The sequence below is a fragment of the Phodopus roborovskii genome, unplaced genomic scaffold, assembly GCF_943737965.1.
Source record: "Phodopus roborovskii unplaced genomic scaffold, PHOROB, whole genome shotgun sequence".
NCBI lineage: Eukaryota > Metazoa > Chordata > Mammalia > Rodentia > Cricetidae > Phodopus > Phodopus roborovskii.
This window is the reverse complement of record NW_026126558.1, coordinates 19,968,531-19,995,279: the sequence shown is the minus strand read 5'-3', so window position 1 is coordinate 19,995,279 and position 26,749 is coordinate 19,968,531. Positions and strand designations below refer to the sequence as shown.

At 47.1% G+C, this 26,749-nt stretch overlaps 1 protein-coding gene across 4 annotated transcripts in view; it reads left to right on the top strand.

Moving 5' to 3' along the window:
* Positions 1–26,749, top strand: part of Zfhx3 (zinc finger homeobox 3) — a 277,462-nt gene that overhangs the window by 122,524 nt on the left and 128,189 nt on the right. For all 4 annotated transcript variants that reach the window (XM_051201514.1, XM_051201513.1, XM_051201515.1 and 1 more), the window contains exon 3: positions 1,806–2,302. In XM_051201514.1, coding sequence (XP_051057471.1) covers positions 1,806–2,302 — 497 coding nt within the window. The remainder of the gene's footprint in view (positions 1–1,805; positions 2,303–26,749) is intronic.

Below are 26,749 nucleotides of genomic sequence, written 5' to 3'. Positions count from 1 at the left end.
TCAAGACACCCAGCAAGCGGCAGTGGATTTTCTCAGCAGCGTGGTATTATTGATGCACTGAGCTTGCGTTTGAAGAGTGGGGAAGATTTGATGCTTCGGGTGGTTGGCATCGGAAACAAACAGGCGTTCGCTCCTTGCCTCCCACTCTGGGCAGTTTTTGCTTTGACTGAAGACTGAGTACATTTTGTGGATGTTGCCTGTCTTCATCCCCATTAAGGATAGAATTCTCCCCCCCCCCTTTCTTTTCTTTCTTTTCCCTTTCTTATTTTCTCTCTTGCCCTAAAAAGAACATCATAGTTATTATTCCTCTCACTAGGGGAGGTTGGTAAGAAGACAACAAATGGAAAGCTTCCTAAACCTTCTGGAATGCACGTGTGGAAGATCTCTGTGGCTTCTCCATTGTCTGCAGACTTTGAATGTAGCTGGTCTTGCTTAGTGGAGTCTGTACTGAACACTCTTTTTGTAGTCGAAACAAAAGTCTCTGTCATCATCAGTGTCATCATAACCACCACCATCACTGTCATCATCTTTTTCTTTTGCTGAGCCACTAACTTGAATTCTAATCAGTTATTAAAAAAAAAAATAATCTCAGTCAAACCACATGCAAAAGGTCAAGTTTAAATATCAGTTGGAGGGTGGGGGCAGACCTCGTAGCTCAAGAATGCACGTGTTCAGAGGAGAGGTAGGAAACAGAAGCCGGCAGCCAGCTCCTGGGTGACTGTTGTACATCTAGGAAGTGGAGGGAAACCTGCCCTTTCCAAGGCATTCTCATGGTATAAGTAGGAGCTTGTGTGTTTGTTAATCTCCAGATAGGGAAGGTGAGCCTTCCCTGGTTTTGCAGGGCGGAGGAGATGGGCTGAAAGTGGGTGCAGATACAGAGGGAAGGAGAAGGTCAGACTTTTTTTTAGGGAGTGTGCACTGACCCTCATCTGTAGCTGCCTGTCTAGGTCTACTTCCTGAGCATGTATCATTTTGATGCTTTTGACTCTCCTCTGATATAGTAAATATTTGTTCATGTGTGCAGTGGGGTGGGTTCCCAGATGGCAGGGTTATTTAGAACAAGGCTGGACCTCTGCTCTAGAAAGGCCCCACCGTGGTAGGGATACAGCTGCGATAGGAGTCCTTGTGTGTGGCTAGCTGTGACCCAGAAGCTGGGAAAAGTAAGATCATCCTAGAAAAAGGGTTAGAGGTGAAGGGTTAGAGGTGGGGCAGGCAGCTCTGACGGACAGGTGGGGTACTGACAAGAGGGGCACTGGGAGGAATCGGGGGTTCATTACTGAAATCTGTGCTGTATAGTTGTGCATCAGTGTGGCCATAGACATTAATATTAATGGCAATGAAAAATTCAATTTCTTATTGCATAGACAGGACAAGGCTCCCCCATCCCCATGATGGCAGGAAGTTTTGCTCATCAGTGATGCTATAGGTGAATACTGGGCCCAATTTAGTATCTACCTAGAGGTCCAGTGTTGTGGACCACTCTGCTCATTTTCAATTCTGGGGATAGGCTAGAGGCTGGAGTTTCAGATTCTGTTGCATTTGGAGGGTGATACAGACTTAGTACTTTTCCTGGATCCTGAGAGAAAGGCAAATTGAAATAATTCAGGAGACCAAGCTCCATAAATGTGTCTAGATGTTCTTTTCAAGAAGACGGAAAGCTCAGAGCTTTCCACAAACCACAGAGCATCCAAACACAGCAAAGGGATTTTGTTTTCCAGCCAGTAAGTAGCACCTTGCAATATTTGTTCTTTGTACCACAGTCCTGAGCCCGGCTTCTGACCCTCTCCCTCTGTGTTTCCCTCCAGTGGGCGGTGAGATACCCCTAGACATGCGGCTCGGGGGCGGACAGCTGGTGTCAGAGGAGCTGATGAATCTGGGCGAGAGCTTCATCCAAACCAACGACCCGTCACTGAAGCTCTTCCAATGTGCGGTCTGCAACAAGTTCACAACAGATAACCTGGACATGCTGGGACTGCACATGAACGTGGAGCGCAGCCTCTCAGAGGATGAGTGGAAGGCCGTGATGGGGGACTCGTACCAGTGCAAGCTCTGCCGCTACAACACACAACTCAAGGCCAACTTCCAGCTGCACTGCAAGACGGACAAGCATGTACAGAAGTACCAGCTGGTGGCCCACATCAAGGAGGGTGGCAAGGCCAACGAGTGGAGGCTCAAGTGTGTGGCCATCGGCAACCCCGTGCACCTGAAGTGCAATGCATGCGACTACTACACCAACAGCCTGGAGAAGCTACGGCTGCACACAGTCAACTCCAGGCATGAGGCCAGCCTGAAGTTATATAAGGTGAGGTCGGCTCCTTGAGACCCAGGGACAGTCTCTTGCTGGATTGGGGAACGTTGAGAAGGGGCACTAGTAATTTGTGTTGTAAACCCGCTAGTTGCCACCTGGTGAACGAGCTCTAATGGTGTTGCATCCAGTGTGCCCAATGAAGCTGAGATGTGTTGATGGCTTTGTCTGGTGGCCAAAGGATAGGTGTGTCTCATTTGAGGGGCAGGTTAACTTTCAGCAGACTAAGACTATGTTGTTCCCTTCTTGGTTGCTGGTCTTTGCTGCAGTCTGTTGAGTCACTATCAGCTGCAGTGGCCCACTCTCCCTTTCCATCCTTTAGTCCATCTTTTATTTCTTCTCTCCTGCATGTTCCCAGAGTGCCTCCTTCATTCATTCATTCTGTTTATCCATCCTGCCAGCAGCTACATACTAAATACTTTCTATATACTGGCCATTGTTCTGGGAATATGTCTGCATTAGTGCATAAAATAGATCAATACAAATACAACATATACACATAACTACATACATGTGTATACACAAACACACACAAATTTATATAGATATTCACACATGCATATACTCAGACTCATGCCTCTGTCCTCATAGAGTTTCCATTCTTTTGGGACAAGATGAGTTACACACATACAATGGATAAATTACATGGTGGAAGGTGGTAAATGCTATGAAGAAAAAATAGGTCAAGACAGGGGTTCCTAGTTGGTTCTTTCCCACGTTTCTGCATTTTGCATCCTTGTTCCCTGCTTCCTCTCCTTTAGCCTCTTTCATTCCTTTTCTCTCTCCCTTCCCTTCCATTTTCTCTCTGACCCTCAGTCTCTCCCTGAACAGTGTAGACCGTCAAGAAGGAGGAGGGGCTGCAGATACTGTAAATAGTCCTTTTACTTGCGCGGCAGGATTGCTCCAGACGTTTCTATTGATTTTCACTGGACTTAAAGCCTCACCTTTTCCTCTAATCATCCCATAATGGCTTTAGTATGAACAATCAGGTACAAATCGCCATAAATCTCCCCAGCCTCGTTCCACACACCCTCCACTCCCTCACTCCTCTCCATCCTCTTTGCTCTCATCCCTAGTCTCTTCCTTTTCCTTCCACACTGTTTGTCACTTCTAGACCAGCAAACGCTCAGTTTCTGCTGACTCTGAGATAGTGGAGACCCCGCACGAGCGAGACTCAGGATCCTCTGCCCGAATGGGTCTCTGCAAAGTTGATGGTTGTGATTCATTTTGCTGTTGCTTTCATTCTCAGGGAGTACCATGGATAAAAAGAGGCAGTTTTAGAGCAAGGTAATAAGGATAGAATGTTCTAGAAGTGACTGTAGAGATACCATCTATAGTGGGTTAGGATTGGTTTAGGCACCAAGTAAGCCAACTCCTCTGTTCTATGCAAACAAATAAATTCCTCACTGGTTTGATTTGGTGCCAACCTGGGAAGAAAACTCTTTGCAGTCAGGTTCAGTTAGAGGTCTGACTGACCGTAAGACAGGACAGCCAGGTGGAAAAAAACCAAAGGAAACAGCGTTTCCGAAGGACCGGACAGTCAGATCTGCCACTGAAGCCACTCTGATGAAGGGTCACATAGGCAAGGAAATGGATTGCCCTTTAGATTATAAAATGCACACAGAGGCCATTGGGCCAGCTCTTAGACTAAAGCCAGGCACTTGGGCTTGTTTCTGAAGGTCCCAGAAACAGAGGATTTGCTGAGAATTTACCCCAGCCCCCAAATCATGTCCACGGGCCACACCTGACAGCCAGGATGAGGTGTTTTCTAGGGGTGGGTGTGAAGGAAACATTTTCAGCCCTACCTGCTCTGGTCAGTTACATGACTGGCCCTTATTTAATCTTATGTATTTTTTGTTTGTTTGTTTGTTTGTTTGCTCAAGACAGAATGAGTCATACTCTTGTTCAAAGCCTATGCCACAAGTAGAAGAGCCCTAAGTACTGAGACAGAGGGTGGAACATTTGGCTGGCGCATGCTTCCCTGGAGTGACCGGCCCTAGTGCTTTAGTGTAGCTGCCCTGTGTCAGGAGGCAAAGGTCATTAGTCTGGTCCTATTAGCCCTTGGATAATGAATGTCCCTCTGCTTGCTGAGGTTCTTTTGAGGGTCAGGGAGCTCTCCTACCCACCTTTGGATGACACAGATTATGAGTCCAGAGCTTGCTCCAAGCCCCTTTGTTCCCTCCATGTGACTAAGATAAACTTCTTGCCATGGAGGGGGCTCCCTCTCCCTGGGTTTCTTCAGGGCCTGGGTTAGGGTGGGGTTTGGAGGTGGTTGGGCCCTGGTGTGGCCCATAGTAATGGAGATTGATTGCATGTTATTTTTCCTCTTGCTAATGTAATCCATTAGCCCGGCACATGCATAATCAGTTTAGAGCACAGTTAACTGGATGTAATCGAGTTCTTTACTGTCTGCTAGAGAAACTGCTCCAGAAGCGGCTGACCGAGGGAGGGCACTCAGCCCGCCCCGCTCACCCCATCCTGCCTGCCACCCCTTTCTCACTCTGGCCCACTTCCTGGCAAATTGTTTGTGACTGGCCAGGGAAAACTTCAAGTTATTTGGTTTTTGCTTTTTGAGACAGGGCATCATGTATCTCAGGATGCCCTTAAACTCATCCTGTAGTTGAGGCGACCTCAAACTTCTGTTCCTCCTGCCTCTTCACACCCAGTTTTGTGAGGTTCTGGAGATTGAACACAGGATCCTGCTTCACGCTAGGCAAACCCGCCACCGAGTAAGCTGCATTCCTAGCCACTAAAGTGAGCTGTTCTTGGCTGCAGCCACTGACGTGGCTGTGTCTCGGCTTCTCAGTGGGTCTCCTGCACTCCTCCTTTGAGCCAAGCCTTTTTTACCCTTGTGTTGGAGGACACAGACTGATTCACAGTGTTTGTCTTGTGACCTCACACCGGCGTTGCCACTTCCCTTGATGTCATGGGGATTGATGCAAATCCCCAGTTCGAAAGCTGAGCACTAACATGATGTTGTATCTGACCCTGTCATGGACTCTAGTCACAACATTTGGGCACTGTAACTATGATACCAAGCTACCTCAGGTGGTGTGTGTGTGCACAATGTTGAATTTTGTACTTCGATCTCAGTACCAATCTAAAAGACGAGTCTTAAGATATTCCAGAATCAGGGACAACAACAAAAAACAACAACAAACCATTCCCATCTGGGTCCCAAGGTTTCAGATAGTATACAACCAGCCTGCCCTATGCTGTGTTGTGTTAGAACTGGGCTTTCCAAAACTCAGTGTGACCTAGAATTCAGACCCAGAGGTTAATCCAATCCGAAGAACACCCCCCCAACCCCCCCAACCCCCAAATTCTCTGTTCTGTTTATTATGTGATTTAAAAAAATTTAAGACATAATACACAATTTGAAGGAATTCACTCTCCTTCTGTCATGTGAGTCTCAGGGATCAAATTCAGGTTGTCAGGCTTGGTGGTAGGGACCTCTATCTGCTGAGTCAGCTCCGCTCTAGTTTTGTGTGTGGTGGTGCAGGGGCTCTGCAGAGCACAAGGCATCAGTTGGGAGGCCCCCTTTTCCTTCCCCAGGATTCCCTGGCTTTTCTTTTAACCAGCAGCTGCCTCTGGTCACACATCTAACTGACCAGAATAGTGTTCTTACTTACTGTGGTGGCACTCTGATCCCCTGGCCCCTGCCTTCTCTGTGTGTCATTTTCCTAGGCCATCGTGGAAGTGCGTTTCACAACGGAACCCTCCCTCTTACCAGGATGGAGCTCACACCCCAATTAACACCTTTTCCTGCTTTGCTGTATAAATGCATCCGCCCTCCTCCCTCCTTCCCATCCCTCCCACTCACAGACATGTAGGGATGCCTTCGCAGGGAGTGACTCATGCTGATAGTACCCATCCCATGTGTTTCCGTACTGGGACAGAGTACATTCTGAGTCCGTGGGCTAGCCTGGGTTCTCCAGGGCTCATCTTGCCTTCGTGGCCATAGAGTGCCAGTGGTGAGCTCTGGGAATTATGTCGGCTTTTCTGCCTGGGGAGGAAGGAGGGGTACAGGCAGGCGAATGGGATGAGAGCACACCTGCCGACTCTTAGAATCCGCTTTGCAGTGAAAAAAGCTGCACCTCTAGTAGAAGGATCAAGACCCCTCCAGAGCCCATTGCACAAGCAGTTCCCAGCTGAGGACCCTCTGATTGGGCCAAGACCCCAGGATTTTTTTTTTTTTTTTTGAGGTAATCTTAAATTACAGCAAGGACTATTGCCTAGCTAGCTTAGTGGCATGGTTGACTGTGAGCTGCCTAGGGCTTTTGAGATGAGAAGCCAGCATCTAAACTCCCAGAGGGTAGGAGAGGCACTGGGTTATAACAACTGAGCACACACAGCTTAAGTTACGCTTGTGGTGGACGTGCTCCTGCCTCTTCTGATAGGGTGGGTCACAGTGCAGAAGGTCAGGCTGGAGGACAGGCGAACATTACTTCATACCACTCCTCCTTCCTTCATGAGTACGTTGCTCCTTGGGTCTCATTTCCGGACCGGAGCAGGGTCATAGAGCTATTGCATGGTGAATGGACGAATCAGAAGATGTAAAAACACTCAGAAAGGATTTCATATGAAATCCACACTGTGGTCTCCTTAATGGCCACATTGTGGGTAGTGTTGTGTGTGTTATATGGGGGTGGGACAGGGAGGGATCTTCAGAAGATAGCTGCGTCCTTTAATGCCCACTGGGCTGATTGGTGGCCTTCATCTTGCTCTGGCAGCAAGGAACTTAGTCCTCTAGGGCAGCTCCAGTCCCTCTACCCCAGCTAGCATCCAAAGCACAAGTGTCATGTGGTTTATGAAGGATCTGATTCTGGAGCCAACTTCTTCTAACCACATTTTCCCATTAGGTAGACTTGTAAGTTCTGCTGATTCCTCTGCCCTACCAGGGTGACTTCAGCCAGGAAATTAAATGCTTTGTTTAGAGAGATTCGGAAGGTGAGAAGGGCCAGATGCTTTGGTGAATTTTGGCACATTTGGTCTTTCTGCCCTTCTCCTCTGGGGCAGCCAGGTCTCAGAAGTTCTTTCCCTCAGTGGACAACAGAGTGGGCAGGACATGGGCTCCTGACCTGGCTGAGAGACTGCATATGACCCCATGAGTCCATGCTGGAGGGATCCCAGGCTGGCTGTGGTAGAGCTTCCAGCCACTTGTCAGCCTCAAGGAACTCTAGGGAGATGAAAGGTCAGCTCTCCTTGGGGGCAGGGTTCAGACAGGACTAGGTTAAGTCATCATTGTCATGGCAACATGTGGCCAGGATGTCACCAGTGGTGTATCACAGATGGTTCTTACCCCTGGGAAGGTCCCTTGCCTTTCAGAAGCATCTTGGGCACCTTCATCTGTATTTCGTGTTCAGTGGATGGCCTACACGTACACTTTGCTTGGGCCCTCCTGGTTATGGCCTTGTGCAAACCCTCAGGTCAGGAAGTCCATGTCAGTGTTGTCTTTTGGCTCTACACTTCAGACCTCACATAATGGAACTAAAATTGTTTTAGATGTATGTCTCTCTCTCTCTCTCTCTCTCTGTTTAAACTCCCATGCTTAATATGCCATTTGTTGAGAAAACCGGTACTATAACCATTAGCCAAAGTACTTTTCCTTCATTCTCCATGTCTGTGCCCACGCTCCCCTGCCTCCCCACCCCCTTCTGTTGAGTGCTCACAGTCTCCCTCCCCCCACCCCAGTCTTTTTTTTTTTTTTTTTTGTGGGTAGGAATGAACAGTACAAACTCTGATAGAATGTTACTATATTCTGCTGTCTACATTATTTCTTACGTAGTTAGTATTGCATATACAAGCCAGTAGTAATGTGGATTATTTATTTATTTAGTTTTTACTGTAGATGTAATATGAATAGGGAATAGCCATTGTGAAAATACTATTTTTAAATATGGGAGGGAGAGAGAAAATTACTCTCAGCCTAGTGATATCCCACAGTGACATATTTGTGTTTCCCATTTGTGGGGGACAGGGTCTTTTTCTGTAGTTCAAGGTGGCCTTGAATTAGTGATTTTCTTGCACCCATTTCTGAAATGATAGGATTACAGGTTTGTGCCATCATACCTGGCTTTCATCTAGCCTCTCTTTCACTTGTTCCCATGACTAAGGTGTTTTATTTAAAGAGTTGGGATGACACGGAATTCCTTGGGGGCTGGTGAGATGGCTGGGTCAGTAAAGGTGCTTGCCGCCAAGCTTCACAACCCAAATTTGATCTCTGATCCAAATAGTGGAAGGAGAGAACAGACTCACGAAATCTGTTCTCTGACTTCTACAAGTGTAACTCGGTGAGTGTGTGTACACGTGCACAAAGTGTTTAAAGCTGACCACAACAAGAAAAGCATAAGTTGAGTACTTCTCCAGCAATTTTTAAGTAGTAAAAGTAGTTTTCCAACCCCACCCACCCACTCTTCTAGATTTTCATATGCTTTCATAGGTAGATATGTAGATATGTGTTCACATCTGGACCACTCACTTAAACCCTGCTTAGATGAGGTACAGAGAGGCTGTGGGTCACAAGCTGGTGCGTGCTGGTGGAATAGTGGACACGCTCAGAACCTCTGGCCACACTTGTGGTGTTTCTTTAATCCTTTGCTTCCGGTTACACCTGTAAAGCCTGAGGGATATAGTTTGTATATGATTCATTGGAAATGCCTGCTTTCTTTAAAATAGGATGGGTAGTTGTCCAACCAGCATTGAGGAGGGGGGGTGCAGAGAGACAGAGATAGAGAGAGACAAAGGATACTCCCTTTAATCTTTTCTTCACCTTAGCTCTTGAGATAAGCTCTCTTACTGAAGCCAGAGCTCAGTTCAGCTAGGCCACTTGGACAAGAAGCACCAGTGATCTTCCCTGTCTGTGCTACTCTGAGTCCCCGGCTCTCAGGACTGGAATCACAAACCCTTTCTTTGTACTTTATTTTAAGAAAGAGAGTCTCTTTAAGTGGCCTAGGCTGGCCCCTTGTAGAGACCCTCCTGCTTCCGTTTGGACTCCAGGAGGACCACTGTCATTTGAAGTTGGTGTTCAGGTGGTATGGATGCCATTTCTGGGTAAACTGTTTTCTCGTGTGGGCTGCAAGTCTCTAGTGTGATTGTGTCAGTGTGCTGCGGTCCCTGGCTTGAGCATGGAGAAAAGGAACTGTCATTTTGTCAGAGTGCTAGGAAAGCCTTGCATCTGCTTCCCTCTCTCCCGCTCCACCTGCCCCCATTTAGAGGAAGTGGCCTCTGCTTAGCAGTGGTCTCTAACAGTTGGCTTCTAGAACAATCATGCATGCTGCAGTTATATGGGCAAATCAGGCAGACAAGATAGCCCATATTGCAGGTGCCCTGCCTGGGTAGAAGTGTGAGCTCCATTTTGAATCCTTTCAAGTTGCTGGGGACTTAGACTCAAAGGGCACATTTGAATAAATACAGATCCAACAGGTGTTTCTGGTTTTTTTGTTTTGAAAGGGAAATTGTAAGGGAACAATTAAGGCATTGTCAGCAACACTGTCAGGAAAAGGCAAGAGTTTTTAAATAATTACATAATATACCCGAACCATATTCTTGGTTCTGTTTTAAACAGAACTGAGAACTATAAATACTATATACGTGTGGGCTGGGAAAGGCTGTTCTTACAAAAACCATGTTGGTAGTACTAAGTAATTTTTATACTTTAATAAAATTAGATTTCCAGTCTCCCTACCCCCTGCATTTTTTGAGACACATCTGCAATATTAGACAGAAGTTTAAAGATTTTAAACAAAAATGATGGCGATGGCTGGGAATGTGGCTCCGTTGGTAGAATGCTGGCCCAGAGTGCTAGAGATTCTGGGTTCAGTCTCCAGCACCCCATAAACCAATATGGTGGTCTGTGCCTGTTAGCTTAGCACTGGGGAGGTGCCGGCAGGAAGATCAGTCAAGGTCATCCCCAGATACTTAGGGTGTCTGAGGTCAGCCTGAACGACATGAAGCCACCGACAGGAGGTAGTGACCTTCCAGTGACAGTTCAATAAGCCCAGGTTCCCACGTGGAGCCTTTCTGCATCTTAAAAACAACTGCAAGAGGCAGCCCAGGAGCCTGGGGGTAAGCAAGGGCAGTGTGCACTTGGCTGGTACAGGTATGGCAGATCCTACTGGGCACCCTGGCCCTGCCACAGCAGGTGAAATGAAATCATCTTAGTTAGAAAATAATGATGTGGGGGGGATATAAATTGGGGGCATTTTAAAAAAGGGAGGGATTTAACAAAGAGGGATGGGGAGATGTTCCATTCTCATGAGAGGAAAAGGCATTTTATTTAACACCAAAAATACATGACCATCTGAGATGAGAGTTTGCTATGAGGGGGAAAACAAAACAAAAAACAAAACAAAACAAACAAACAAAAAACTGGAAACTACCATCAGAAGCTTTTGCCATTCTCCTCTCTTTTTGAGAAACACTAGGAAAAGAAAAGGGGGACTGACAAGACAAGGAAGCCACCTGCCTCTTTTCAGCTTCTTGTAGGACCTGCTAGCAGGTCACTGCCCAAGGGCAGATGATGCCAAACTAAATAGTAGTGTCTGTCTGTAGTGTATGAGGGAAGGTAGCGCAGGTTTGAGTTCAGACTCATCAGGAGTGATGAGGGAACCTCCTCTGGGGTCCTTCCCTGGTCCGTACAAGGTTAGAACTATTTACCTATTGCTGATGTTTGATCTGTGCTTGTTAATGAGCAGGGCACATTCCCAGGCTCAGGACAGGGCCTCCGAAGCCCACTTGGTCTCTTAGGTCAATAAGTGTAGCAACATTTTCTTTGCAGACATGGCCTGTACCTTGGAATTACTAAAGGAAATGCCTGCCCATCCTTGGCTGTCCCGTCCATCCTTGCTCTCTTTCTGGTGATGACCTTCTCCTTGGGGACTGTTGGGTCTTTGCAGACACTTGTGAGCTGACCTCTGTGGCCTGCCATGGGTGACTTGTGTCATACCATGGAGCCACCACCTTCTTACACTTTGGAGGAGGGTCAAGCCCAGGGGCTAATAGCTTGTGATGGAGGTGTGCTGGTGTCATGGGACCTGCTCTGTCCCCAGCTGCTACTGAACCTAGCTGTGGCAGCCTAAGGGCATCAAACCCCAAGCTTTCCCTAACTGTGTCTCTCAGGGAGACAAATAGAAAAGGGGGAATTCCTACCTGGTCAGCTTCCCTTACTCAGTGTCAGTCAGCCCTGGGAGGGTGTTGTATAGACTGGGGTTCATGGCTTTCTAACCTGGTACTTGGATCTCTGAGGAGCTCTTTGTTAGCAGCCCGAGTTTGAATGCTTTGTTTCCAGTATCCATCCTCTGGGTGGTGGCTTCCCCAGGCCCTGAGAACACTTTTTCCTATGTGTATTCAAAACCCTCACTTCTGAAAAGCTCCCTTTGACCAGGCAGGGGACACAGTGGGTTTTGGCGTGTCTCTGAATTCAGGTGTGGTGGCTCTTCTTGCTTGAGGCTTCGTGGAGGTGGTCTTCCCAATGGACAGGAACTCTTACCTCTTCCATACCTCTGACCAGCTGAAAAGAAAGGCTGGAAGGATCATGCAGACAACCCCGACAAGATGGTGAAGCTGGTGGACCTCAGACAATGAAAGAGAGTGAGACCCTGACTGTCCTCATTGCTTCTCACACAGAACTGCCTACCTTGGTCATCCCAGGAGTGCACTTTCCACCCAATAGAAGTTGTCAGAGAGGAAATGTCATCAACTAAGTGATAACTCCAAAGCCTGATGCCTCCAAGCAAACCTGTAGGCTGAGAGATGAAGGACGGAAGCAAGACAACACGAGAGAGGGAGAGGGAGAGGGAGGAGGGGGAGTGTGAGCCCCAGCACCTAGCTACGGGGTCTTGATTCAAAGTTGGACACAGTAAAATTGCCCAAGAGAAGGCCAGGACTCTACTTCCTGAGGAAACTGCTTGCTTTTTCCTACCTGGACCAGTTGCAGCCATCATTAATAGAACCAACGTTGGCAAAATATAATCATAAAAGTGAAGCTTAATCTGAGAATCAGAAAGTGAGCACAAATATATATTTTAAAAAAAAAGGGTGGGGGTCTCCAGCCAAGTGAGGCCCACAGCACTTCCAGAGCTGGGTTAGGGTCTGAAGGTGGGGGCTGTCTCACATTCACTGATTCGTGTCTAAGACACTATAAGGAAATCACAAGCCTGGGTCCAGTGAGTGCCACTTAGCTTGGCTAGAGGGGATGAGGGAAGCCCCATAAGGTCCTTCTACTTTGAATCCTAGGATGCTTGGGAGATAGTGGTTATGAAATAGGGCTCATCACAGCAAAGCAGATATGGGAAGGTTATGTGGGCCACCATCTTGGATGGACACTGTATTGGACGAGGGGACTCTGATTATGTGTTCTGTTTTCCCCCAAACCACCCTTTACAAGAAAGCCACCGGATGCTACTGCACAGAGGCCCTTCCTGGGTCCAGGAGAGTCGGTACTTTACAGGGTCTGGAACTTGAAGCATTTTACTCAAACACAACCTGTTAAAATTTGTGGGGATGTTCTAAAGCCTTTCTGCTGTGGCAGACCCCAGGACAAGCGAAGCCAGAGCACTCTGGAATCTCTTCCTCTTCTTCTCTCTTCTCCTTCAGATTTAATTTTTATGTGCATTGGTGTTTTGCCCACGTGTTTGTCTGTGTGAGGGTATTGGGTCCCATAGAAATGGAATAACAAACAGTTGTGAGCTGCCCTGTGGGTGCTGGGAATTGAACCTGGGTCCTCTGGAAGAGCAGCCACTGCTCTTGACACCCATATCACAGCTTCCTCCCAAGCCCCTCACAGGGCCCAGGGGAATAAGAGCTAACACCCGTCTTGATAGTGTCTACCCTACTGTCCCAAAGAGGTGACTACCCAGGAAAAGCCCAGAGTGAAGTGGCAGCACCAGAAGACCCCTCTCCGGGTCCTCTAGGAATCCTCTCTCACCATACCCTGCCTGCTCTCGGAAGCTCATCGTCAGTGCCTGGGTGGCTCTTTGGTCTGAGTGAGAGGCATTTAAAGCCAGATCTCACTCAGGGAAGTCTCAGCAGTCACCAGGCCCAGGTCTGCAGTGACAGGTGGGGGTGGGGGCTCATTACACAGCCAGTTAATCCAGCAGATGTCCTTTAAAGAGCTCACTTCTTAGTGATTTGGCTGCACATGCCCCATCTTACTAGAGATAGGCTTGCAGCCCTGTCAAAAGGTGTCTCTTTGATGAGCCCTCGAGGAAGAACCTGCTTCCTGTCCGTTCTTGTGGGTCTATTGACCCATTCGTGTTTTCTAGAAAGTTCCCCGTGTGGCTCCCACAGTCAGTTGCTGTGTGTTTAATGGCTGCCACATATTTTACGTGACTGGCTCCTGCCTCATGTGCCAACTTGTACCACAACGTGATTTGTGTGTTGAGCTTCTGGCCATCTTGGGTTGCCTCACCATCAGAGGTACATTTGAAGGATGCAGCTTATATGGGGGGGGGTGTGGGGTGTGAATAAGTGGTTCCTGAACATTCTCCCCTCCCTCTCCCTTTCTCTCCTTCTTTAATCCCCCTTTCCTTTGAGGTAAGATCTTACTCTGTAGCCCAGCCTAGAGCATAGAGCTCACTGTGTAGCTCAGGCTAAACACAGACTCATGGCAGTTCTCCTGTTTGAGCCTCCTGAGTGCTGGAATTACGAGTGTGAGCCATTGGTGTCAGCTTCATAGAACAACATTTTGAGTCTTTTTTTTTTTTTTTTTTTTTTGGGGGGGGGGGGGGGACAGGCTGTTGCTCTGCAGCCCAGGCTAGTCTGAATTTCTTTACAGCCAAGCCAAGCCTGAGATTACAGTACCAGCTCACCAGGTCTGGCCTCCATTGTTCATTGTATTTATTTGAAAGATGTTTGTGAGGAATGTTGCTGAGAGTTACTGAAGGTGTCTTCTGAGCGACTGCACTCCTCATGCTTAGGACAGAGATTCTCGGAGGGGGAAGAGCATGGAGGTGGTTCACTCTCTGCAGCAGGGAGAATGAAACAGAGTGTGGAGGCTCTGCCTCCTTCGGGGTCTCCTAGGGGTGACTGTGATGCGCACACTGATGGATCATGGGCCTCTTGGGTAGCCTCTACTACCTGCAGTCTTCAGGTCCTCAGCCAGGCTGGTGGCACCTGGCCATAGCTGCATAAGGTTGAGTTACCTATGGGTCACAACCCGTTGCCCATGTTTATTCCTGTCTGAACATGGACTGATGGTGTGTGCCCCTCTGACCGCTCATCTACAAGTGATGCCTTACTGAGCTTATCAGTGGTGTTTGCAGTACCAAGTTCCTGTCTGTCCGTGTCACCTTCAGCAGCCTTGTCCTGGGGCCTCTTTTCTGTCTGCCAAGCTCTCCATAGCTTGTGTAGTAGGACACCCCCCCCCCCAGGGTGTGACCTGGCACCTCTTCTTCCTTTGTCCCCTCCTTAGGCTCTTCATGAAGCCCAAGCATGGCAGCTGAGTGCTTGGCTTCAGCTCTGACACCTCCTGGTATCTGACTCTGTGATGGCTCTTGGCATTCAGATGCCTCTGTGTTTACTCCTTAGCTTAGTATGCAGCATGGGAAGAACTCTAAATGACCCCAGCTCCCAGCAGCCCCTGATTTCTCTCCTTCCCCTGAACTGCCATAGCAGCCACATCTAAGCACTTGGCTTCATAATTTAACATGCTGGAATGAGGTGGGCATGGCGCATGGACAGAGTCATTCTTAGCCACAGCTTTACTGTTAGTTATTCCCATGCTGACTGCTGGGCAACAGCCCTCACACGTTTCTGCATGCAGCATGGAAAACCCTCAGCCATTCATCACAGTGCGCTCTCCTAAAACCCTGCCAGCGCAGATTGTTCTTTTCTCAAATTGTCCTTATCCCCTCAGTACTGTCTTAGGGAAAATTTGTAGTTTATACTGCAGCTTCCCCTCCTCACTCCATGGTCTGTCTTTCCTTAGCTGGAGAGTCCTTAACAATAGGATCTATTGCATTTTTTCCCCAGCATCTTATGGATTTAGGATAGACTGTGAGCAAGTGAAGATTTGATAGTGAAAGATAGACTCTAAAACCTAGAGCCAGGCAATGGTGGCACGCGCCTTTAATCCCAGCACTCTGGAGACAGACAAGCAGATCTCTGTCAGTTCCAGGCCAGCCTGGTCTCCAAAGTAAGTTTCAGGACAGCCAGGGCTACACAGAGAAACCCTTTCTTGTAAAACCAACCAACCCACCCTCCCCACCCTCCCTCCCACCTACCCACCTACCTACCCACCCACCCACCCCATCCCAACCCAACCTGGAGTTGTCCCTTCCTTGTGTACATTCCCTTCCCTGGGCAAGTGTCCTTGTCTAAACTGTGCTTTCTTAACCCCAGATATGGTCCCTGTCCCAAGAACCAAATTCTAGTAGCACAGATGGCCCAGCCCTCTTTTCTCCTTCTGCTATAAATTTGGCCATGGTTCTTTTTGGTGTTCTGGGCCAGGGTCTAATCTTAGATTCACTGTGTAGCTGAAGCCAGTCTTGAACTCCTGATCTTCCTGCCTCTGCCTCATGCGTGCTTGGGTCATAGACATTGCTACCACACCAGAAAGCTGCAGTGCTCTGAGCCTGAGCCCTTTATCTGAGTAGACAAAGGTACCAGCCTCTTCCGGGCAATGGCTTGGAAATTTGACACTATTGTCCAAAGAAGTACATTTTCTACTAGTCATTCAGGATATCCCTGAACAAATACATCTTGTATATGTGTTTGGAACAAGCGTTGTATTTATTTTCATCCTTGGTGGGCCAGAGTTGGATAGATTCTGCCTTGTTCTCTTGTCTTTTATAAGTTGCTTCCACTTCCGTGGCTCACAAGTATTTTTGTGCAGGGAGCTTTGCAGAAATGTCCAGACCTGCACAATCTTTCCCAGTCCTCAGGTTCTGCTTTCATTTTCTGTGGAACTCTAATTGAGAACCATTGGCCTAATGGGTCATGATCCAGTTTGAAAAACACATACAGGGATTGATGATTGACTAAGAGCTGTGCAGGTCTGTGAGGAAACGAACTCCCAGTTGGTTAGGTCCAAGGGCAAGCCGGGAAGCTATAGTTGGCAGCAAGATTTGAAGAAGGTAATCACATAGGGAGGCAAGGTGGGCAGGGACTGAACCAGAGACCATCTCATGAACTGATTGGAGTATCTCAGGTTTCCCTTCATGTGTTGGTGTTAGAGCTTCTGAAAGAAAACTAGCTGTGAGCTGAATGTTTGTGCCATGGAGTTTCCTTTTTAGTCTTTTGCTGGTAAGGAAAGCTGCTTAAGTGATCTGTCAAACTCAACAAATAGTTAAGTATAGCAAGTGCTACCCATGGTGAGTATTTGCAAGAAGGCATACCGTATGCTGATGTCTACGAGGCACTTTGGAAGATGTCAGCAGTGTAAGGGGCACATTTGATACCCAAGGCGATAAAGAGATGAATAGAGATACCCAGTGGAGTGTTAATCTTAGCACCTGGGTGGTGGACATAGAAGTTGTCTAATCTGTGATTATTTTCAACACATCTCTACAATAGAAAGTTTTTACAATGCAAGATAGAGGAAAAAACACCAAAACAAGGTATTCTTCCCACCTTGAAAGCCACCGTTGTGGGAAACTTGTGGGCAATGCAAAGTGTTGCCTCCCTGCCCTTTCCCCTCCACCTGTTGCATGGACAGAGCAGTATGGACCAGGCTGTGCCTCAGAAGACAGAGTTCACATGAGTTATTCCTGGTCTTACAAATAAGGACCTGGTCTCCCTGGAGGCAGAAACTTGCCAAGGTCTCAGATGGCTGTGGACTAGCAGGCTCCTGGCCATTCAGGGAGCATTCCAGCTGCCAGTTCCCAACCAAGAATCCTCCTTTGCATCCAGTGTTGTTCACATGGGAACAATGGGCCTGTTGATACTTTCTACAGAGTTGGGTCTTAGTTTTGATACTTCTTGCTAAATAACGACAACAGGAGCCTCTTGGTCCTTCAGAGAATGCTCAGTAGGTGTTAGGTATGCCAGGGGTTGGATACAGAATGTAAAGCTTCACCATGGGTGCCCTAGTACCTTGAGTAAACCCAGGTAACTCTCAAGAGTTTTCAAGAGAGAGAAATTCTGTATCTGGGACCTCTGTAAATTTCTCTGTGTTAGCTCTCTGTAGAACTACCTGTCCATCATTATGTTTCAACAAGTTGAACGAGATAATACATTTAATATGCCTACAATGAAATCCATATCTAGCACAAAACAACTCAAAGTGTAAGAATGTGTCTCATATGGACATGAGTGTGCATACACATGCCTGTGTGATTGTGTATGCAGATGCCAGAGAAGGATGTCAAGTGCCTTCCTCTGTTATTTCCCATCTCATTGCCTGAGACAGGGTCTCTCACTGAACTAGAAGCTCAACATTTCCACTAAGCTGACTGACCAGCAAGCTCCTAGGATCCTCCTGTCTCTGTCCCCAGTGCTGGGGTACAGCCATGCCCACGGCTTTTGTGGGTGCTGGGATGTAAATTTAGGACTTCTTGCTTGTATAGGAAGCATTGTTATTCACTGAGCTGTCTGCCTACCCTCAGTCCATTATTGAGTAATAATACCATTCTTCTGCCTTCAAGTTTGCCAGTGTCTTGTATAGCTATATAGCCAAATGATTTTATTTATTCATTTAAAAATGTTTAATTTTAATAAATTAAAGTTTTCAAGTGCCTCACATTTTTAATTTTTTTCTCTTATTGAAAATGTGTTCTTTCATAAAGTATATTCTGATTGCAGTTTCCCCTCTCCCAGGCCCTCCATGATCCTCCCTACCTTCCTTCCCATCCGATTCCACATCCTTTCTGTCTCTCCTTAACAACAAACAGGCATCTAAGGGATAATAGTAAAACAATTTAAATGAAAACCAAACAAATCAGAATAGGACAAAAAGAGAGAAGTCAAAGAGCCAAAGAAATAGCATGAGGAACATAGATGGAGAGGCACGCGTGTTTGTCCACATAGGAATCCAGTGAAATGCAGCACTGAAAACCATAACATATACGCAAAGGACCTATAAGGTTTTCTGTTTTGTTACTTTAAAAAAAAAGCGCCGACCAAACGTTATACAATGCAGATCACCAAAGATACCATTGAATTCATTTTATATTGGCCGTCTACTGCCGGACATGGGGCCTGCCATTAAGAGTGGTTTGTATACCTAGTGAGGCTTAGTTGGAGAGAGCTAATTTTTCATTTGTAAGTGGTTATCAATTGGAAATAGCTCTGGGTTAGGGATAGAGCATGTGTCCACTTCCCCACTCAGTGCTGGGACCCCATCTGCCTTAGACCTTTGCATGCCGCTGCAGTCTCAGTGAGTTCATGTCTTTCAGTCTTGTTTCTAGAAGACCTTGTTTCTTTGGGTCACTCCATTCTCTCTGGCTCTTCCAATCTTTCTGCCTCCTATTCTACAGGCTTCCCTGAGCCCTGATGGGAGGGATTTGATGGAGACATCCCATTTAGGACTGAGTATTCTAAGGTCTCTTGCTCTCTGTATGCTGTCCAGCGGTGGGTCTCTATGTTGGTCCCCATCTACTGCTGGAGAATGTTCTTCTGATGATGGCTGAGGCAGTGCATCCATCTGAGTGTGTCAGGGTGTTCTCAGGAGTCATTTTATGGCTGAGTTCCTTCAGCAGAATGGGTAGTATTTGGGTTTTCTCCTGGGTCCTTGGGCTATCTAGTCTCAGGTTCTTGGCCACTCAAGCAGTGTCAGGATGACCTCAGTGTCATGGTGTGGCCCCAAATCTTTCAGGCAGGTCATCATTGTAGATCTAAGAATTTGTTGTAGTTGGGTTGGTGTTTGCCTTTCTCAGAGGATCTTCTAGTACCATGAACACTAGTTCATAGGGGTGAAGGCTCTGGGTAGGTACCAGTTGGGCTTTTCTGTGTTCAGTGAGTTGTGTAGGTGCTCTTTCAACTAGGGCCTTACTGATAACTGACATTTCACAATTTGGCTTTCATTAACTTTGAACTTGACACACTGTTGACTTGGAAGACAGGGTGGAGAGAGGGACAGTTTTCTTTTTAGAGAACTGTCGCCATTACCAGTGTTTCGGGAGACTGAGGGTGTGACTTGTCCCTGGTTGGTCTGTGGTGGCCCCATGTGAAGAATGAGAAGCTGAGGCAGACGTATCACTGAGGTCCCTTCCAGCACTAAAAGTATATGTGCGTTAAAGTTTTTAAAGAGTGGATCGCTCTGCCTCTTCTTAGAAAGTAGGGACCCAGTGAAGTACCCAGGGCCACTAAAAAGCACCCAGGGCCAGCTTCACTTTGGACGGTGTTCACTCCAGCCCTTCTCTGCAGAGCAACTGCTGCATTGTCACTTGTGAGAAGTGAGTTATGAGGTCACTTCTGTTGCCAGTCTCACAATACTGGCCTGTGGAACCCGAGGTGCCGTTGCTCTGTTTCCTTACATCTACTTACTTCATTTTAAACAAGGTCCAGCACCAGCATGGCCGTATTACTCTCACATGTCAAAATTAGCTGCAAGTGAGGCTGGAGGCTTGGAAGCGATGTCGAGCATTCAGTCCTTTCTCAGAGAACCACATTCCACATTCCTTCTTATTCTTATGTTTTTTTTCGACAAAGGCTAATGCACACTAAATAAATAAATAAATAAATAAATAAATAAATAAATAATAAAGTAAAAGATAAAGCAAGCAAACAGCAACAGCACAACTTTACCAAAGCTCTAGCCCAGGCGCGTGTAACATAGAGGGCAAAGATGAACAAAAAGAAAGCTGAACTCTAATTAAACTGGAATATGTCTGACACCGGTGTCCTTTCATGTTTTGTGTCTGCTTCTGAGTGCATCGTGTAACCTTGGAAATACCACAGACCATCCTGGAGTGGGAGCAGCCCCCCAGACACAAGCCCGGGGTTGGCTGGCGCCTCAAAGCCGCCCTTCCCCGCCTTGCATAAGTGAGTTCATTTACATCGAAAGCCACAGTGTCTGTGACATGGCTGACTTAACATTGCCTTAGGAGTCTCCCTTTAATGTTTACATTTGTGTCCCTGCTTGTGGCCTTCAAGTCCCCACTCTCCCTTCCTCACAACCAGCACCTGCAGTCAAGTATGCAAAATTGTTTCCATGGCAACCTTTGGTGAGCTATTAATTTTAGATATTCCAGAAGTTTTTTTCAGCTGGACTTTTTTTTTTTTTTTTAAAAAGGACGCTTACCTCCTGGTCTCCATTTGAACACTGTAGGTTAATCTCCTTGGCTATCCTAGTTGTTTCCTTCTTTATCCCCTCCTCTTTTAAAAGCTGATTTCCCCTTGCTGTATCTAATGAAATATACAGCTAGCCCTGGGGTTTCTGGTTGCAGATCTATGTCAGCAAGTGGTAGGTTTCTTGACTCCCAAAATGCTAAATTATCAATGACTTTTAACATTCACAGCCATGTGCACAGTACATACAACACGAAAGTCTCACCTAGTTCCTTGTCTGCCTGGTAGTTATGGCAGTGTGAGCAGATTTCCACGAAAGTATACTTAAAACCAAAGCAAGGAGAAGAAAAACAAAAGAAAAGAAAACAAAACAAAACAAAACAAAAACCTGTGCAACTCCAAGAAGTGTGTGATGCTCAAGTCTACAGGGTTGGAAACACCTACAAAATGGAATGCAAATGAGAGACAGCAACTCACTAGAGTTGCAAATGAAGAAATGCAAAAGAAATTTTTGCATAGCAACACTCATTTCCCATGTGGTAATCATCTACCAAATACGGTATTGTAATGTTCAGGATGTGGGGTTGGCCCAGTTATTACTCAGTTTTACATGTTTTTAAGGATTGTGTGCAAGTCTTTTGCATTCCTTGTCCGAGTGTCAGTAATGGCTCTGTCATATTTTCTTAGTACCATGATAACCATCCTTATTTAGTTTTTGTTTTCTTGCCCAGTAGGTCTTGTCAGTGTCCGTCACCCCCCCCCCCAATGTCAGTCTCATCTGTTACTCACTGTGGGCCCTAGCTTAAAAAAGGGAGGTGCTAGTTTTGTTCTGTGGCAATGGAGCATTGAGGTGGCTTTGTCTCTTCTCAGTCCTTTAGAGTTGAGTCTCCTCATTTGGTTGGGCACTGGAGTTGGAGCCCAGGGCCCTTGCATATGCAAGGCCCACACTCCAGAGAAGAGCTATATGCCTTCAGCCCTTGTTTGGCCCTTCAACCTTTGAGCATTCCTATCATGCTGGGTCTTGGGGCTTTAGACCTCAGGCTGCTCTGCACAGCAAACCCTTGTGGGAGATTGGAACCCACCTAGCCTGCTGCAAGCTTCTTTCAACTTTGGTTTGCACTTTTTTTTTTTTTTTTTAATAAGCCTCTTTATGTTTTTTCCTCTTTCCTCCAATTTCTGAATAGTTTGACAAAAAAATGTTTTCCATGGGGAAGAATCTCACAGTAGTGTTTTTATAAGTTGTTAGCTAAATTCTCTCTCTTGGGGAGATTATAAATAACATGAGTTGAAGTTCTGCTTATTAAGTGTGTGAGGTATCATCTGTCTTTCCTTCCTTCCATCCTTCTTTCCTCCACCACCTTCACTCTCCCCTCTCCCCATCTTTCTTCCTTCCTTCCTTCCTTTCTTTCTTTCTTTCTTTCTTTCTTTCTTTCTTTCTTTCTTTCTTTTTTTTTTTTTTTTTTTTTTCTAGACAGGGTTTCTCTGTAGCTTTGGAGCCTGTCCTGGAACTAGCTCTGTAGACCAGGCTGGCCTTGAGCTCACCTGCCTCTGCTTCCTGAGTGTTGGGACTAAAGGTGTGTGCCACCAATGCCCAGTTCCCCAGCTTTCTTTCTTACCCTACCTTCATTCATTCCTCCTCTCCTCCCCTTCCTCTCTTCCCTTCTTTTCTTTTCCCTTCATTCCCGTCCTTCCTTGCCCCCCTTCCCTCCCCCTTCCCTTCTCCTCTGTTGTAGTTTGTTTTTTTATTGCTATAGTAAAACACTTTGTCCAAAAGTAACTTGGGGAGAAAAGGGTTTATTTTATCTTACACATTTGCAGCACAGTCTATTATCCAGGGAAAGAAATGAGGACAGGAACTCAAACAGGGCAGGAACCTGGAGGCAGAGCCTGATGCAGAGACCATGAAGGCTGTCTCTGCATGGCTTGCTCAGCCTGCTTGCTTATAGCACCCAGGACCACCTGCCCAGAGGTGGGTGGCACTGTCCACAATGAGCTAGGCCCTCTCATAATAATCATCGGTCAAGAAAATGCCCCCCCCCCCACTTGCCTACAGGGTTGTGTGGTGGATGCGTTTTCTTAACTGAAGTTCCTGCTTCCCAAGTGACTAGCTTGTGTCAATGTGAGGAGACACCAGCCAGCATGCCATCCCTTCCCCTTTGCTCCCCACCATGTCCTCCCTCCCCTTCTGCCTTCATTACTTCCTTTTCCCCTGTGACTTCCTCCTTTGGTTGCCCGGAGTCTGGTTCTCTGTGAGCACAGTTGCTCCAGGCCCTGGCCCCGGGTCCCATTTTCCACAGCTGATGAGGAATCTATCAGCTTGGCTTAGCAGGCTCATTTTCTGTTCCCAATGCATGCTTGTTTTAATGTGTTTCAGTTAATGAGGTAGAAGAGAGAATGAAGTCCCAATGTTTACACACAGACAGCTTGTGCTGAGGGCCCTGTTGCAGCCCATTTGGCCCTGGGCATCCTCAGGGAACAAGTCCCACAGAGCAAGGCCACCTTTTATAAACACAGTTTGCAGGGCGATGCAGGTGAATATTACTGTGCAGGTGAGCTTTGCTGAATCATCTACTTTGCTGTTTTGTTTGTTTTTCTAGGTGAGGCTTTCTTTTGGGATGATGAAAGATAACCAGACTAGAGCTTTAGGGTGCAATCAGGAAAATTTACCCAACCCCTCCCCAGGCCATTTCAAATTCTTTTGCTTCTACCAGCACCATACTCCTTGAGGGATGCTTCCTGAGGTAATGGTCAGTCAGTTCGTTTGAAGTAACTCAAAACCAGTTTCAGGAGTCCAAGAAGAATCACACCTTGTGTAGAGAATGGAGTTTGGTGCCAGCATGGCTCTGCATTCCTGTAATCCTAGCACTCAGGAGGAGGTAGAGGCTGGAGGATTGTGAGTTCAAGGCCAGTTTAGGTTACATAGCAGTTAGACTGTCTCAGAAAACAAAAGAAACAAAACCCCTAACCTCAAACAGTCGTGGCTGGCAGTAAGAACTGATATTTTCTGTTTAGTAGGCACTGCTGATGGAGTAGACCCTGAGGGGGGCAGCCTTATCTGAGCAGGTATCTAGTTGGGGCTGTAACCCTGCTGCTCATTTGGGGCTCCTTCCCCACCCAGGTGCAAACCCTGCTGCCCTCTCAGATCAGGGGGGAGCAGGCCGCTGCCCAGAGCAGTCAGGAGACCGAGATTGGGTAGGTCTTTTCTGTCATTCAAATCCATAGCTTGTGAATCCATGGAAGGGAAATGGGTCAGGGGCAACAAGGAGGGAGCTGGCCCTCTTTGGGACCCATCTCAGCCCACATTGTGGCACCCAAATGCTGCCCGCTCCTTCCACCTTTTCTTTAGCCTTTTTTCCCCCGCTCGCTGCATGTATGTAGCCCCTAAATGGTTAACCCTGTTGCCTGGTCTTGGCATGGTGCCAGCCCCAAGGGGCGATGCACAGACTGGAGGCCCCCAGTGTATCCTGGCTTCCCGAAGGCACAGCAGCCATGGGTTTCAGCAGGAATTAAACAATTACTAAGTCTTAGTCCTCCCCACCTTCCGTGGATCGACTCTATAAATTGTCAGCCTGTTGACATTTTAATGCGAATTATGTCATGTGGTATCCCCTTTGATTTCGACATGCCTCAGTTTGTAAATACATGAGCCACTCAAAGGCTTGTGGTTAGTGTACACTCCGGAGGCCTCGGGGTTTTTGGTGGGGAAGAGAAGTGCTGGAGAGAGCACAATGCTGGGAGTGTGCCTGGCATAGAAAGCTGTTCTCAGGCACCCAGGGAGGCTCTGGAGGGATGCTGGGCTGTGCGAGGGCACCTGCTGCGAACCCTACTGCCAGGCCATAACTCCCGGCCCCTCCTGGGATTATGGGAGGGCTATTGCTTTGGGGTATTTTTTTATTGGGTGCCTGAATGGGTGAACATTTCCCCGTGTCACTGTGTTCTATAACATGCTGTCACTTTCTCTGTCTCTGGGCCTGAAGAAGAACTACCTTGCTCTAGATTTCAGGGTAAGCCAGCAGGCCGAGGGAGCCTCACTCAGGGCAGGGCTTTTCCTGGAAAGAACTTGGCTGACCCAAGGGGGGAATGGATGGAGGATTCTCTAGCTTGAAGATAGGTGCAGATGGATAAGTTGAGGAAGAAGGAAGGTGCAGGCTGTTATGCTCAGATTCTGTGGTGAAATTCCATGGGGGGAAAATATGAGAATAAATTTGTGTAGGGGTAGGTATTTTTGGGAATGAGACAGAAAGAGGGAGAGGGAGAGGGTGAGGGAGAGGGAGAGACAGAGAGCGGCCATGCCCATGCAGAGGTCAGAGTTGGATACTACATGTCTTCCTCACTTGTTCTCCAGCAGCCAGCAGGTCCCAGGAGCCTTGTTTCTACCTTCCCACCCGCACTGTGATTGCAGGTTCTGCCTCCAGGGCCTGGCTTGCGCACATGGGTGCTGGGAATCCTAACTTGGGTCCCCCTGCTGGTGCTGCAGGCACTTTACCTGCTCTCCTGGGGGCCCCTTAGAATAGGCTTTAATGGTGGTTTTTCTCAGGAGAGCAGCTGGGAAGCCCCTGTCCCAGGACCCTCCCTGTTCCTAACTACCTGTTTTCTGCCCATAGGTCCCTTTATTTGAAGTTTCCGTTTAAGACTTAGGACCCTGGAAGAGTTGATGTCTTGGCTCTTCCCCCATATATAGATGTCAGTGTTCAAAAGGGGAAACAGGCCTTTTGAGGGGTGATGGATTTTGCCCAGACGAGAGTGATGGGGCAGACTCCAAGAATGTGTCCTAAGGAGGGAAGCTGGCCTCCTCTCTGTTTTGCACAGAAGGCCTGGGAACGTGTAATCTTCCTGGTCTGAACATGGCAACTGTTGAGCCTGCTGTCTGGGATGGAATTTGGCTGGTTTACAAAAATGTCATGGGATCTTTAATGGCCCTGGGTGGTCAGGACCTGTTTCCCACGTGCTGAGTGATTCCAGTTTCATGTGTAGATAATGCCCGTGTTAATGCAGTCAGTACCATGCAAAAGCTGAGCAGGAAGAAGGGACCCATGTTCCAAGGACACAGTTCCCATCCATCCGAGACAGAGGCTGGTAACTTCCACAGGAGGCTGGGAAATGGTTTTGCTGTGGATTTTGTCATTTTACTTATTTTAAAAGAGTTCTCATACAAGAAAGGGTTTGAAAGTTAGAGTTGCTGAGTCATCCTTCTCTTGTCTCTGATGATTTCTCTGTCTTTATTACTCGGGGAAGATGGGATGATGTGAGTGTAGGACAGACAGATTTGAGAAACACATACAGTCCTTCCAAGAATGGTTGTGTGAAGTTATATTCAGGCTCTCTTCAATATCTACTTTGAGTTTAGCTGTAAGGACATGATTTGAAATAAAATACCAAGACATTAGAATTTGGATAACTGTAGCCCATGTGAACACTGTTCCTTGCTAATTAAACAGTATAGTTGATAAGTTTACAGATTCAAGCAGTGGCATCCAAGCTCTAAAAAGGCTCTCTGCTTTAAAATAAAAAAAGAAAGAAATTATAAAGTATTGTTTGCAACTTGAAAGTAGGTCTCATTTTTCTGATTTCTTTTTCCTGTAGTGAGCAGGAGCTAGTGCTTGGAAATACACTGCAATTCCTAAAGCAGGACCTTCTAATAAGAAACGTACTCATGGGACAGGAGTGATGAGAATGATGGTATGGCTAAGAGCACTGGCTGCTCTCACCAAGAATCCAGATTTGGTTCCCAGTACCCATAGGGTGGCTCACAACCATCTATAGCTTTGGTTCCAAGGGCTCCAATGCCCTCTTTTGGCCTCTGAGTATTCTATGCATGTGGTGAACATCCATACATGCAGGCAAACACACACACACACACACACACACACACACACTCAAAGACAAAGTCACACGTTTAGGCTGGGATGTTCCTCAGCAGTAAAGCACTTTCTTGTCTAGCATGTGTGGGGTCCTAAGTTTGAGCCCCAAGATTGACCGTGAGGGGTGGTGGGATGGGGGGCACTTGATGTGTTGTGTAACTTGCCTGCAGCAAGCCACGAGTGATGATTTTATTCATGTCTCCCAGTAATCATGACATGGTCAATGCCCGTTCTTGTCTGGTCACCATTTTTGCCCTCCTGGGCTGTTGGTGAGCAGTGTTAGCAGAGCATGGCACTTCCAGTTTTCCAAAAGAAATGATTCCCACTCTTGATTTCTTTTGCCTTTATTCCTTCAGAATTCAGTGGAATTGGTTAGCAGTGAACTAAGCGGAGACATATGTGAGCTGCAACTTAG